The sequence below is a fragment of the Natator depressus genome, chromosome 16 (assembly GCF_965152275.1).
Source record: "Natator depressus isolate rNatDep1 chromosome 16, rNatDep2.hap1, whole genome shotgun sequence".
Taxonomy (NCBI): domain Eukaryota; kingdom Metazoa; phylum Chordata; order Testudines; family Cheloniidae; genus Natator; species Natator depressus.
Window position 1 is genome coordinate 14,989,524 of NC_134249.1, and position 15,890 is coordinate 15,005,413.

Genomic DNA, 15,890 nt, shown 5'->3' on the forward strand with positions numbered 1-15,890 from the left:
TGGTCTGACCCAGCAGGGCCGTTCTTATGTTCTTAGAGTCTGTTCCTTATTGATTAGATTAACTAAAGAATCTACAGTAACATTTAGGCATCTATGGAGGCTATTTCTATTGCAAGATATTTTGCTAGGATGGGCATACTGTCTGAGCAAACAGAGGGAGTATATAAACAACAGCAAGTTCTAATGAAACATTTTGGTCAGTTAAACACTTTTGCTTTGCCAAACATCCCCTAAATTGCACTGTCCTATAGGGTTCCTATATTTCTTTTCCACCTGTATTTTCTTTTCTCATCGGTGCAGCAGTAAAAGCTTTCTTCAATATAGGCAGCTTCTCCCAATCTCCTCCTGCCAAATTCCTTCAGTAACACCACTGTCCAATATGTGTAACATCAGAGGTCATCCTCATGTGCCAAATTCAAGTCCTGTTTGATTTGGCAGGAATAGGGGGAGGGCAGGACAGGCATACCTTATAATATCAATACTGTAAAAGCAGCGTTAATCCAGATGCTTACTCTGACATAGCTCTGGCCCCACGCAGATGTTTTTGCCGGGGCTACAATCAACCTGCACTAAACATGAGGGGTTGGGTTAGACCATATCTGCACTAACACATGCCAGCCATATTCCTTTTATATAGATACGATAGGTTCATAGGTTTTTCAGGCCAGAAGGGACCATTATGATTGTCTAGCCTTGACCTCCTGCATAACAATGAGCCATAGAATTTCACCTAGTAACTCTGGCCATCAAAGATCAATGGAACGTGAACTTTATGAGTTTTGTAGACAACCAGAGCAGGCTTCCATAACTTAGTTGCCTCTTTTGCTCTGTACTTGTATATGGAGGAAGTGGCCTCAATTTGCCCCACGGAACAAGGTGTAATGTTCTAAACGTTGGCTTGTGGTATTGGTGAATCAGACAGGGAAAAGTATCTGTTTACACACAAACATCTTGGTAGCTAACGACAAAAGGAAGTGAAATACAGAAAAGCACGTCCAAAGGTTTAACGGGGCTTTAACAAGATATTTTCATTTTTTAAAAAAATGAATGTGTCAGTGGTTAATTAGAGTGATTCTAAAGAAAGCTAGGTGAGCTTTTTACCTTTATAATTTCAGTTTTCCCTCTACTCAGTTAAAAACTATATGGTATACACCATACGCGTGTGAATTTGGCCGAGGGGGCATTAAAGCTTGAATAGAGGCTCTCTTAGTGCTGTCATATGATTAGCGTACAATGAGATTTCATGAACAAAAATGTTTAAAGCGATTAGTCATAATTGCTTAGTTAGCCAAATATTTACTAAATAAGAATATGTACATTGGAAATATACATTTCTGAAGCACCTCAGGGCTTTTGTGTGGTGCAAAATAAAAAAAGACATTTTTACAAGCTAGAAATACCCAACACTGTTTTGGGAACACTGTTCATTGAACCACACTGATGCCTTTCACAAGGCCAGACAGTTATACCCTTGCTCACTCCCATTTAAATCACTTGAGCTAATCCCGGAGGAAGGTGCTACTCAACATGAGCAAGCCTATCAGAATCCAGCTGTCTCAGAGACACCCCTACAAGGAGAGCCTCCAATGTAGAACTGAAAGAATGGGCTTCCCCCTCAGAAGTCATTAGGAAATATTCTTGTGAGGGAAGTTCTGTAATTTTGCACTTATTTTATGACAAACTTTGAAACTTTCAATTTTCCAGTGGCTTTTTGATGAGGAAACTAATTTTTTAGTACTACTTTGAACTGTAAACTTGTCAAGATGGCAGTTCCCAGACAGAGCGTAATGTTGTTTTTTTATATGCTACTTAAGAGAATTTTTTTTAAAACGATTTACTCTTTGTAACCAGATCCAGTGATTAGGATGCGGGTTGCACTGAAGTTCTCCAAACACTTCAACATCATATAATTACAAAGTTCTCTATGCAGATCATTCCCAGTTTTACTGAACTACATCTTCTGGATCAAACTATCAATGGGATTCCCTGTGGAGAGCAGAATTTGGCTCTTTATATCCAGTTTTCTCCTTATTGTGACAGCTCACTTTAAAAAAATTGAAAACTAACAGTTATAGCTGCTTTCCATACTGTTCCATTAGGCTTAAAAAGGAAAATAATCCTTACGAAATTACCAAATAACCAAGGGCTATACTGTGCCATCCACTTCTTAGCATGCTTAAAAATTGATGGCACAACATGGTACAATAACAGACATGTCTTAATTTTCAAAGGAAGAAACATTCTGCCTTAAATGTGAAGTTTTAAAAATTTACAGAAGCTGTGTATACAAAGACTTATAATGAGAATAATTTTTAGCTCAGTATAAGTACCCCAAACATTAATTTACAAATACAGACTCAGGCTCCTGCAAGCAGTCCACTGAAATCATGTGAATAAAGATTACAGACAATGCAACATCTGACACATTCTGTCAGAGCTATTTAAAAGAGATCTTATTTGTGTCCTGTAGCCCCCTGAGTGTAGAAGTATAAAGTTCTTACATACTGCATGGAGTTCTAAATTGTGCACATCGTTTCTCAGTCATGGGGAGCGAAAGTCAGCCCAGAATCCAACAGATTCTGCAGGCTCAATGGGAAACGTCTAGAAGACATACCTAGAAATGCTGTGATACAATTCTTCATGCTCCTGTATCTGCGGGTGTCAGCATGGTCCAACAGAGTGGGAGTCAGGAGAACTGTGTTCTTTCCCAGCTCTTCCACAGGCTGTGAGATCTTGGACAAACTCTCACTTAACTTCTCTATGCCCTAGTGCTACTGGATGAGGTACTTATTTTGTCTCTGTGTGAAGAGTTATTTAATATTACATCTCTCCTTCTACCTTTTGGAAAAGGAAAGTGATCCTCTGTCCAAAAGGAACCGTTCATTTCAAACAGGAATCTGTTTTTGTGGTTTCGTTGTGGGGGTTTTGACTACAAATGACTTTACAGGATTGGATTCCTTGGGTCTGTCTGTATGTTATGGTAAAACACAATGGCTTCATTCACAAAACAAGATTTTACATAACAGAACGTGCAATAAAAGCGCAAGAAAGACAGACAGCAAGCGGTATCCAGAGGAGAACTTACCCCGCGCTTTAGGCTCCTGAAGCAGTGGATTTTGGGTTTGGAGGTCATGAACTCGTTGAAGCGATGGGAGAGGGGTTCCTTTTGCTGCTTGGGAGACTGGGGGCCGTTGGGAACAGCAGAGGGTGAGGCAGAGGCAGGGGGAGGAGGAGGGGGCTGATGGGGGGATGTTAAAAGGGACATAAGCTACGTATAAGAGATGGAGAAGTGATAGAATAAAAAACCAAAATAAAAAGATAAAACACAAAACAAAAATAAGCATCAAAAACAATATTCAAAATCCAGGAAAAGCAATTAAAAACAAATAATTAAATATTTAAAGCCATGGTTCAAAAAAAAAAGGAGGGAGGGAAAATAGTGTTCAAGATTTGTGTTAAAAGAAGAAAGTGATAAAAATGGGAATTGTAGTAAGTAATGCAACAAAAAAAATAAGATGGAATAATTTGACAGAAAGCTCATGCAGACTCTGACATGCAAACTCTATTCCCATAGGTTACTCTTTGCTAGTTCTGTGGGCCGGTCAGAATGATGCACATTAATAGATCTTTCAAACACCTGAATTTACATGAATCGAATTAGGAAGGTACCTTAGTGCCCAGTAGCGTTTCTATTAGCTGGAAGACAACAAGCCTCATTCTTCCTGCTTTCAAGTCACCTTGCTCTATGCACACCACACTTATCTTTTTAAAATTACACTACAAATTTACAAGAGAGAGGTGTTAGGCCAGATTCTGCTGTTGGTTACATGAGTGTAAGCACCAGAGGGCTTGAGTCTCTCTTGCCCTGCGTTTCAGGACATCATTTATATCAGCGACTGTACCATTCTGATTTGTTAGTGCTCTGTACTCACTTTGCAATCGCTGTCAATGGCTAGGGAAGGAGAAGCGCAACAGAGAATGAGGCTACATCAAAGGAGTTCTCTGGTTTTGTGCTGGTGTAACAGAGCAGAATTTGTCTAGTCATCCTGATACACACCGATAATCCCAGATAAATGTTGCCATGCATCATGGTGTAAAATATGACAATGGAGAGAAGAGTTTAATGGATATAAAGGATCATGTGAGTTTAAAAAAAAAAAAAAAAGGTCAGCAACACTGTAGAGGCTCAGTTAGATGTGCTGTGAAAGGGCGAGTTACAGCCATTCCCCACTCCCAGCTTCCCCAACTGCTGTACCCATGGTACAGATCGAAACGATAACGCCAATAAAAAGCTGAGGAGAGTTTGAGAAGTGTCAGAATAGTAACACTGGAGTGACGCTGTTAGTTCGTTAGCATGCACAGCATATGCAATCCCTGATCTGAATTAGAAGCAAATGGACCATGGCAAAGACAACTAAAAGGGTAAATAAACAAAGAGCAACACAATTTAAGAAATTATATAGAAATAAAAATAGCTTAAAAGTAAACAACAAAATAAGACTGTAACAAAACACCATAATAGGACATCAGCTATTAGTTTTCTGAAACTAAAGTTCAGGTTTTTTTTAGTCTTAAATTAATTGCCAGGATTACTAAACAAGAAAGCCATTAAAGGCTACAAACATACGGACACTGAGATGAAGTCTGAAAGTCAGTACCTTATTTTTCTTGATGAATGGCCACAATTTGCCCTTGGATTTGCTGCCAGGCTTGGGCTCAGATTTTCCATCCCATCTGGAATTTGAAAGGCTGGATTCCGAGACAGTGCGTTTCATTGGCTGAGTGAAGTCTTCAAAGTCAATATCTCCTGGTGGTTCAAACCCTGATTTAAAGGCTTCTATTACCAGTTGTGAATCCTGAAATGCCACAAATACAATCTATCTGTAAATATGCTGCAAACCAATAAAAAGAGGGTCTGTAAACGGAACAACAGTGTAAGAGTAGTGGAGGAAAAAGTCTCCTAGTCACAGTGAAGCTTAACAAAACCACCCTAATTGCTATTGGGTTTCTTAGCACCCAGTCCATCATTCCTATGTAAAACATCTGAGTCCAGCATGCAAAGGTCTCATTGAGACCAACTGCTTCTTTAACCACCAATATTTTTAAATGGTCAACGGACTAAGTACCATCTAAAGAAACAAGAAGTATGTAGCACTAACACCAAATGCAATCAGAAATCAAACAGGAAACATGGCTCACTGAGGAAGACATTGAAATGGGAGTCAAGAGATCTGAGTTCTTTTCTCAGATCTCTCACTGAGCTGATATATGACCTTGGGCAAGTCACTTCACTTTTCAGTGCCTCAGTTTCCCAGTTGTAAAATGATGCTTAATCACCTTTATAAAGTGTTTTGAGGTCCATAGATAAAAAGTGCTATGTAAATGCTCATTAGTATTCCTGTTTATTTCCCTTGAAAAAATTAAAACACCAGTGGCTTGAATGGACAGCTTGCATTAGGTGACTCAGAACACCTTTTGCATACACTCAGATTCACTAATGGGCATCCACAAAAAATCTTGTGCAATACAAACCTTCCATTATAGAATTGCTATGCTTCCAATTGCAAGCCAGATATCAAAAGCTCTGATAAATGCTACTGTCTTAAGGAGAACCAACTTAAATGCTAATTGGTCTTCTGCTGCTGTGAAAAGCCATGTACCCTTCTGTCCATATTGAATTTCTGTAGACCAGAGGTTCTCAGACTGTGGGTCGGGACCCCAAAGTGGGTTGCGACCACATTTTAATGGGGTTGCCAGGGCTGGCTTAGACTTGCTAGGGCATGGGGCTGAAGCTGAAGCCCAAGTCCCACCGCCCGGGGCTGAAGCTGACACCCAAGGGCTTCAGCTGTGGGTGTCGGGGCTCAGGTTACAGGCCCCCTGCCTTGGGCTGAAGCCCTGGGGCTTTGGCTTTGCCCACCCCCACCCTGGCCCAGAGGGGCTCGGGCTTTGCCCCCCATACCCCACCTGAGGTGGTGGGACTTGGGCGGGCTTAGGCTTTCATTCCCCCTCCTGGGGTCGTTTAGTAATTTTTGTTTTCAGAAGGGGGTCACGGTGCAATGAAGTTTGAGAACCCCTGCTGTAGACAATTACCTCATTCACAAACTGGCCACATATTGCATGCAATTATTTTACCTATCAGATAATAACTAACCAAAACGGTAATGATAAATAACATTCTTGTGCAGTAGATCTACAAATGCAGCAAATTTTTGGATGCAAACCTTCTAATTGCTAATGTGCGACTCACAGCAATTACAGAAACGCATTTTAATCTAGCGGCTTTTCAAACACACAGGCTGTGATTTTTAAAGGACCCTACTTTTCATAAAGCACATGGGGCCAGATTTTCAAAATTCTCTCAGCACATCCAAATCTGGCCAGAGTGCTCAGCATCCTGTGCGGGACATCCGCTGGCCACTTATTCTGGTGCCTAAATGGAGGCTGAGATGTTCTGTAAATCTGCCCCTACGTCACTTAAACAAAATCTAGCATGTACAAAATATTAATCGCTTGTGCAATGCAAACAAACTTTGGCCGAGACCATCCACCATAATTTTTAAAAAGATGAGCCTCACCCTACGGAATATACGTTTCAAATCTGTAAAGCACAGAAAGAATTTAAAGAATAATAATTTTCTCCTATCATCCTTCCTTAATATATATATAATCTATTAGCTTTTCTAGGGAAGAAGCTCTTCATTTCATACCATATGGATATTTTCTCTCTCTCAGGTCATCAGAGAAATTGCGCCTTAGTCCCTAGAGGGCTCATTAGCCAATGGATATTAAGAATACTGCCATGTCACTGCACTTCCAAGAGAAGGGTGGTGCTTTGATCACCTTTTGTGGCTTTTGTTTGTATTCATTTGAGCATATGGAAGAACCCCAGGATGATATGCACATATCTGACCTGAATTAAGCAAAGACAAGATAAAAGATTTTCATCATCACTTAAGGGGGGTTTAGGAGGAAGGGTCCCATTGAAAGCTAATGAGATCTGTGCTCATAAATCTATTAGGTGCTGTGTAAATCACCCCCATAAACCTTAAAGGCGGTACTGAAGCACTTTCCCTTATTATTCACTAGTTTCACCTTAGCTTGACATTAAAACTCGCCTAATTCTAAAGATGTTTAATTATAAGCATGAAAGCAAGAGCCGGGGGGGTGGCAAGAGATGATAAAAATCAGATTACATTATATACTTGTGCTTTATTCCGTCCTTCTGAACCTTTCATTTCTTCTCTTTTAATTATATAATGTTCCTTCCATGTTGTCAAAACATCCTACCATTACAATGGAGCTAAAAATAACTAGCTCATGCTGCGTATCAGACAGCAAGAATGTCATAACAGGAACTCAGAAGTCCATAACAAATTAATCCCATCTATTGCCAGAGCCTGCAGAGGCAAATTCCACACAGGTTCACTTAACAGTCATTGTGGTTTAGCCTTGCTAATAATGACATCTGCCTTACTAGAGTTACTATGAAAAGGAATGGAAAAAAGCAGCATGCTCCTAATAAGTATATTAAAAATACAGAGACAAATTCTATTCCCAGATAAATCCATGCACCTCCCCATTGATTTTAGCTGGAGTTCTGCAAGCTGAGGAGAAGGCAGAATTTGATTCTTAGCAAGTATACTACTTTTGAACAAGTGGAATAACTAAATAAATTAAGTCTGAAAAACTGGCAGCTTTGGAGGTGGACAAGAGTGTCTTTCAGTTTTCTTTCCAACTAAGGTGTAATGAATATTAAATATATCCAATATATCCTGTCAGTTCTTAACACTGAATAATGAAGTGGAACAAAAATGGTTTTCCAGAACTCTCACAAGGAGAAGTCCCCACATATAAGAAGAGAAATTCATGCACTTTTATTTTATTATGAAGCAGCACCTCTATCACACTTGCTAGAATCCACATGATGAATGGCTTAGCCACTCTGTAACTGAGGTTTCCTTAACGCAAATGTTGATAGCAACATATTTTTAATGTCTCCACTTTGGCAATTCTAGCCCATGATGGCTCTTCATTTTTAATACTTCCCAGTCATCAGTGTGTAGGCAGATGGAAAGGAGATGGGTGTGACATTTTGATGCAGAAAGTAGCATTAGATACAGTAGCATCATTACTGCCACTGTGTGAGCACACACATACCAGAGGAACAGATGGGATCTAACGGAGTATGCACAGAACGGGAAGACTGGGGCTGCCAATCCCCGCTCTCACACAGCTCCCTCAGTGGGCTTCCTCAAGTCATGTCAGGTATGTGCAGACCTCTGAAGATCAAAGGCACAATACAAGCGGTATTACACACCAAGCAATCAAAACTGTGGTGCTTCCTATGGAGTTCACCCAATTATGTTTCCAGCAGAATAAATACATTGCAATGCTGGGTGCCACCTTCTTATTACTACATGTACAGCACAATTTTAGTACTATAAATTGTAGACTTCATAGTTGCTGTATGGAACAGTATTATTTTTATAGATATTTGTAATACTAAATGTACTGAATTAGGTAAAGAGCCAGGAGATCCTCAGATGAAGTTCACCAAAGAAGTACAAAGTATTATTTAATACTCCTAAAATAGCACCAGTCATGGCCTTGCTATCAGCCTTTAACTTTTTAATGCCAAAAAGAGCAAGCATTAAAATCTTAAAGATCCCTACATTATTCAAACGAGAGTTAATTTGAGATACTTTGGTACAAACAGCAGTGTTGATCATGCCTCTGATTTTTTTCATGTGTCTCACAATATTTGGTATTTTACTTAAAGCCCCAATTCCAGGAGTTACGTTATTACACGAGAGTATCAGCTTTCATTTTAAAGAAACAACCACCAAATTTCTAGCCATCAGGGTTATGTAGAAAGCTAAAAGCATGGCTCAAGTGCACCCAGAAGGCTCAAAACCAAAAGCTAAATGAAAAGAACCCCACATTTATTATCTTTAACAATCTCATGATTTTTGAGACCTGTACTTGGGGTTGGGAATACTGTACTAGTGCTTGTGATGAACACAATGCCAAAGTTTCTTGCATCTGAGAACTCCTGTCTAATCTCTGCACTGGTTACATATGAAAGCCCACAGTCTGACTTACACAAAGCAGGGTTGCTCTTTTCTTGCCAGGGCAGGTTTTGAGTCTTGGCTTGTGTTCCTTTAACCACATACTATCAACAGTTCTCCATGCATTCAGCCTTGCCTGAATCTGATCTGTGTTGGCTCATTTTCAAAGCTGAATCCAGCCCAGATCCAGATAGGCTGTCTAACTCCACATTCAGAATTTAGCATTTCCATAATTATGAGAATAATTAAAACAAACAAATTTCTGCAACGTTCAGTATGATTTGTGGTTCTGTTGAAAAGCTAGAGCAAACATTTCTGCCACATAAGGACTGACCACTAAATATCTATCTGTGATAATACCCTTCATCTTCTAATTGATGCTGAAACCTATTTACTAAGGCCTTGTCTACACTAAAGAGTTAAGTTGACGATCATATGCGGCTTTAATTACATCAGTTGTCCACGTCCACAGAACACTCCTTGTGTCAGCGCAGCGCATCCATAGTTGGTGCTCTGGCATTGCATCATGGGTAGCTATCTCACTGTGTAACCAGCCACCCTCTATCACTGGGAGAGCTGGGAACAGATTGCAGTGCATCATGGAGGTATGCTCACCATCTCATGATGCAGTTATTTCCGTCCCATCATTCCATGGGCTTCCGACTTCGTTTCACGCCATTTTTGAATAGCCCCTGTAAACTGTGCCCGTCATCTCTGCCTGAAAGCATGGATCCTGAACTGCTGACTAGTTTGGCGATGAGCATTATGAACACAACGCAGCTGGTCCTGCAGTATTTCATGAGCAGGGATACAAAGTGAATCTGTGGTGCCTACCCTGCTGTGTGCAATGGAAAGAAACAATTCAAGATTACAGCTGGCATTCACGGAGCAGCTGCACAAGGTGGACTATTGGTACTGGGCTTGGGAAACAAGCACTGAGTGATGGTATAGCATCACGATGCATGTATGGGATGACGAGCAGTGGCTTCAGAACTTTCAGATGCGCAGAGCCATCTTCCTGGAACTGTGCGTGGAGCTCGCCCCTGCCCTGTGGCGCAAGGATACCATGAGGAGAGCTGCCCTCACAGCGGAAAAGTGAGTGGCAATCACTGTGTGGATGCTGGCAAATCCAGACTGCTACCAGTCAGTCGCATATCAGTTTGGAGTTGGAATGTTCACCATAGGGGTTGCAGTGGTGCAAGTTGCAGGGCCATTAATTGCCTCCTGCAACAAAGGACTAGACTCTGGGTAACGTGCCAGAAATAACTGATGGCTTTGCAGCAATGGGATTCCTTAACGGCAGTGGGGTGATCGATGGCACGTATATCCTAATTTTGGCCCCAGATCAAACTGACACCAATTTGGGTTGGTCAGGGAAAGTTCATGACATACGCATCTTTAGGAACACTGGACTGTATAGAAATCTGCATACTGGGACTTTCTGTCCAGACCAGAAGATTCCAATGGGGGATGTGCAATGCCCACCCTGCCAACTCCTTGCTCCTGTGGCTCATGAAGCCTTACACGGGGAACCTAGACAGTAGCAAGGAATGCTTCAACAACAGGCTCAGCAGGTGCCAAATGAACACTGAATGTACCTTTGGCAGTTTAAAAGGTTGCTGGTGCTGCCTTTTTGGCAGGTTAGACCTCAATGAGGAAAATATTCCAATGGTCATAGCAGCCTGCTGTGCTCTGCATAACATTTGCAAAACGAAGGGGGAAAACTTTCCCCAAGGGTGGAGTGCTGGGGTGGACTGGCTGGCTGCTGCTTTTGAGCAGTCAGATACCAGGGCAATTAGAGGGGCTCAAGGGGGGGCTATTCGAATCAGGGAGGCTTTGAATGAGCATTTTGACTATGAGGCCCAGTAATGTGTTTTTATCTGATGCATTCAGACAGACAATGTTTACTTGCCGCCTTGAATGACCCCTGTAATGCTTGTTTCCTGAGCTTTAATTGTAGCGAGCAAATGTTCCTGCCTATAGCCACTGTATTTGAATTTTAGCAGCAACTACCATGTGCATGACACAAATAAAGACTCATTTTGTTTCAAAGACTACACTTTAATTAAAGGATAAAACATTATTATTATTTTTTTGGCAAACTGGGGACACGGCAATGAGGAAGTGTCTCTCGGTTAAGCCTCTCCAGTTGTGTGCAACTCCAGCTTTCATCATGAAACCAGGCTCTCGGGGTGGAGTGCAAGGGGTACTGCGACGGAAGGGGAACATACAAGGAATGTGTTGAGGGAGTTTGGGAAGGACATGGAATGGCACTCTGTATTAGCTGCAGAGGGAATCGTGCATGGATGTGCTCAGGCTGCAGCACTATGAGGGACTTGAGCCTCACTATCTGGCCCTCCAGTAGCTTTATAATCCACTCTTGTTCATCTATTATCCGCTCCTGGCCCAGTCTCCTTTCCAGGCTGTCCAGCCTGAGTTTTTCATTAACTGGATGGTTTGTGAAGAGAGAGTCACTACATGCACCTAGGGAGAGTATTCTGAATATTGGCACCTTTTTCCAAAGGCTTGGGTAATCGAACCCGATATCTCACTTCTGAGGGTATCCCAGGCTGCAAGGGTGCATCTCTGCATACGTGCAGTTTCAGACCGGGTCCGTATGCTGCTCACCTATATGCCACTTTGGTCCCTGCAGAAATAATTGCCGGCTGGCACGGCAAAATTTCCTACAGCGGGGGGAGAGACAAGGAAGCTTTGCCAAGGAACCTTCAGCAGAGGATTGCAGAGTACCTACACGAAAGTTTCCTATGGAGGATTCCCAAGACACCCCAGTGTACATTAACAAACTTTTCCGCAGGGCCCCCAATGCATAGCTCCTTAGGCTTTGTTGTTAATTTCTATCCCTTATCCCTTCTCTATCATATAACAAAGTAAATGAGAACTCAATCTCCTATCACTGTGCAGTACCAAAGCAAAAGGTATGCTTACCAAAGCTTGCCTCTCCTGCTTCATGTGAGCCAGAGAGCTGGGTCTGGCTAGACCCCTCCAGAGTCAAAAAATAGATCCTGGCTTGCCATGCCACCGGACAATTCTGTTGCATGTCCCACACACTCCTCCAACTCCACTTCCTCATCCACCACTTCATCTCAGGGTTGACTCCACTGGCTGCTGCCTCCAGCCTGAAGTATCCATAGGGCTCTTGGTGGTGGTGGTGGTGTCGCCACCAAGGATGGCATGCAGCTTCTTGTAGAAGCAGCATGTCTTTGGTGCTGCACCAAAACAACAGCTGGCCTCCCTTGCCTTCTGATATGCCTGCCACAGCTCCTTGATCATAGCATGGCACTGCTGCATGTCCCTTTTGTGTCCCTTGTCCTGCATGCCATGAGCAATCTGCCCATAGATATCAAAGTTCCTATGACTTGAGCAAAACTGCAACTGCACAGCCTCCTCTCCCCACAGATCCAACAGCTCTGGTGTACTCCATGTGGGAGCTCGTCTGTTGCAGAAAACCAGCATGGTCACCTGGGAAGATGCTGTGTGAATAGTCTATGCCATCCAAACAGGAAGTGAAAAGTTCAAAAATTCTCAGGCATTTAAACGGGGGAGCGGCACATGGCTGTGTACCTTCAGGGCAGCGGAGTTCAAACTGCTGACCAGTGCGGTCACGATGTGCATTGTGGGACACTTCCTGGAGGCCAATTAGGGCAACATAAACAAGCGCTGTCTACACTGACGCTGTGTCACTCTAATTATGTTGCAAAAAGCTCTATGCCTCTTATAAAGGTGGTTTTATTTTGTCGGTGTAGCAGGGGAGTTACATCAGTGAGAAGAGCATTTCAGTGTGTACACCTCCACTGCTTTGCTGATGAAAGCTGACTTTTGTCGACAATACTGTCGAGTGTATACAGGCCCTAACAGTCACATCTTTAGAATACAGCATCTTATCTAAATACAGCCAAACCAAACGCTTATGTATAGAATGCATGTTAATGGAGTAAATTTGGTAAAAGAAATGTTTCCTTCTTAAAAGACAAATGACCCTATGGATTAATTTGCTAAACAAATACATCCGTGAGAAGAACAGATTTTTCTCTGTAACAAGACAAAGCAACTATCCTTCATAAAATAAAACATGCACTAAAGCTATCCTTAGTTAACATGTGATAGAGGAACACCTTTTCTGTGCACTAACTGGATTTGGGTGCAAGTTTTGTGTTTCAAATTCTTTCTTAACAGTTTTCAGAGTAAGCAATTTGGGGCAGGGACCATCTTTATGTTCTGTGTCTGTTTAGTGCCTAGCACAATAGGGTTCTAGCTCCTGACTTGCGCTCCTAGGTTTTATTATACAACTAATAAATAATAAAGAACACAGGAGAAAGAAGAAGATACCACATTCAACACTTACATTTTTCTGATCAATTGATTCTGCTGCCTTTGTTATTCCGTCCAGACACTTCCCGATTATGGGGATCACCTGGCGGTCCACTTCTGCATAGGTTTTCATGCATTCGCCTATCCTCACTATCCTCCTTTCCTCCATCTCTTGTATTTTCTGAAACATTACATTTCACTTTGATCAAACATCAAAAGTTATTTCACAGTTTCAATTAATTTCAATTTCTGCAACGAAACAGCTCCTGTTATATCAGTTGTTTAAATAAGACTTTAAACCCAGGCAAATTAAGACAGTTATTCACATGTAATGTATGGTTTAGTGATATCGGCGATCAAAGGACGGCCTCAGAGTAATCTCCATATTACGTAACAATGTTTACATCAGGGCATCTCAATATAGGCGCCTTATTGATCACTGCAGAGAGTGCCAAGGATCTTCAGTTCCATTGACCTCTGGTTTAGGACACAGGAAAACCAGATGTTGCATATTCCTGTTATGATGGATTATAATAGGAGGCACAGTGTGTGTCCAGGTGTCAAAGGTGCATGTTTCATGTTGAAACATAAGACCTGATAGGACACTGACTGCTGAGAACCACCCCCCCAACTCATTTTTTTCCTGTTAAACTGCAACCCAACCACGATCAACAGAAAAATGAAACAATTGCAGGAAAGAACACACTGGTATCATTCTTTTAAAAGTAAAACAGCTCTCTGAATGCTATTTTAACACTTAAAGCAAAGCAAGGGAATTTTCTGGAGCACTGGTAATGCACAAGCACCCAAACTATGCTTAGCCAAGGATGTAAGTTCAATTCAGCGCTTACCAGATCCAAAGTTTTATGGTCTCTAAAGGCCTTGTAAGAAGGGTATACATGGCCTGGGGATGCGGCTTTTTTTTATAACACAAAATACCTTGGAATAATTTATCCTAGACAGTGGCTTGAATGACCATGAATAAAGAGCACAGCAGTTTTAACTTTCTCTCTGCAGTTTTAACTTTCTCTCTGCAATGTCTTTCTTGGCCATCATCTGACATTTTTAGTAAACTTAATCAAACTGTAAGCACTTGCCTCTTTGACATCCATTAAGCTATTGCCCAACATGAACGTGGTATAAATCTAAACATCTTTGAAATCTAGGTATGAAAACAGGTCACAAAGGAGCGTAAGGTTTTATAGATGACAATACTCTCAGTTGATTCGTGCCTCAACAATGCAAGCAATGTTCTCATTCATGGCTAACCTAGTGAGGAGGGCTTTAAACTAGGTTCACCGGGGGAAGGAGACCAAAGCCCTGAGGTAAGTGGGAAAGCGGGATACCGGGAGGAAGCACAGGCAGGAATGTCTGTGAGGAGAGGGCTCCTGCCTCATACTGGGAATGAGGGGCGATCAACAGGTTATCTCAAGTGCTTATATACAAATGCACAAAGCCTTGGAAACAAGCAGGGAGAACTGGAGGTCCTGGTGATGTCAAGGAACTATGACGTGATTGGAATAACAGAGACTTGGTGGGATAACTCACATGACTGGAGTACAGTCATGGATGGTTATAAACTGTTCAGGAAGGACAGGCAGGGCAGAAAAGGTGGGGGAGTAGCACTGTATGTAAGGGAGCAGTATGACTGCTCAGAGCTCCGGTACGAAACTGTGGAAAAACCTGAGTGTCTCTGGATTAAGTTTAGAAGTGTGTGCAACAAGAGTGATGTAGTGGTGGGAGTCTGCTATAGACCACCGGACCAGGGGGATGAGGTGGATTAGGCTTTCTTCTGGCAACTCACGGAAGCTACTAGATCGCATGCCCTGATTCTCATGGGTGACTTTAATTTTCCTGATATCTGCTGGGAGAGCAATACAGCGGTGCATAGACAATCCAGGAAGTTTTTGGAAAGCGTAGGGGACAATTTCCTGGCGCAAGTGCTAGGGGAGCCAACTGGGGGGGCGCTTTTCTTGACCTGCTGCTCACAAACCGGGTAGAATTAGTGGGGGAAGCAAAAGTGGATGGGAATCTGGGAGGCAGTGACCATGAGTTGGTTGAGTTCAGGATCCTGACGCAGGGAAGAAAGGTAAGCAGCAGGATACGGACCCTGGACTTCAGGAAAGCAGACTTCGACTCCCTCAGGGAACAGATGGCCAGGATCCCCTGGGGGACTAACATGAAGGGGAAGGGAGTCCAGGAGAGCTGGCTGTATTTCAAGGAATCCCTGTTGAGGTTACAGGGACAAACCATCCCGATGAGTCGAAAGAATAGTAAATATGGCAGGCGACCAGCTTGGCTTAATGGTGAAATCCTAGCGGATCTTAAACATAAAAAAGAAGCTTACAAGAAGTGGAAGGTTGGACATATGACCAGGGAAGAGTATAAAAATATTGCTCGGGCATGTAGGAAAGATATCAGGAGGGCCAAATCGCACCTGGAGCTGCAGCTAGCAAGAGATGTCAAGAGTAACAAGAAGGGTTTCTTCAGGTA

At 42.2% G+C, this 15,890-nt stretch overlaps 1 protein-coding gene across 21 annotated transcripts in view; it reads right to left on the reverse strand.

Annotated features, from left to right (window-relative positions):
* The window catches only part of FNBP1 (formin binding protein 1), a 148,378-nt gene that overhangs the window by 28,231 nt on the left and 104,257 nt on the right, over positions 1-15,890 (reverse strand). For 8 of the 21 annotated variants that reach the window (XM_074973955.1, XM_074973965.1, XM_074973953.1 and 5 more), the window contains 3 exons: positions 13,432-13,578; positions 4,659-4,856; positions 3,086-3,268 (listed from right to left, as the gene is read on the reverse strand). In XM_074973955.1, coding sequence (XP_074830056.1) covers positions 3,086-3,268; positions 4,659-4,856; positions 13,432-13,578 — 528 coding nt within the window. The remainder of the gene's footprint in view (positions 1-3,085; positions 3,269-4,658; positions 4,857-13,431; positions 13,579-15,890) is intronic. The other 13 variants (XM_074973959.1, XM_074973969.1, XM_074973967.1 and 10 more) reach the window with 3 other exon arrangements.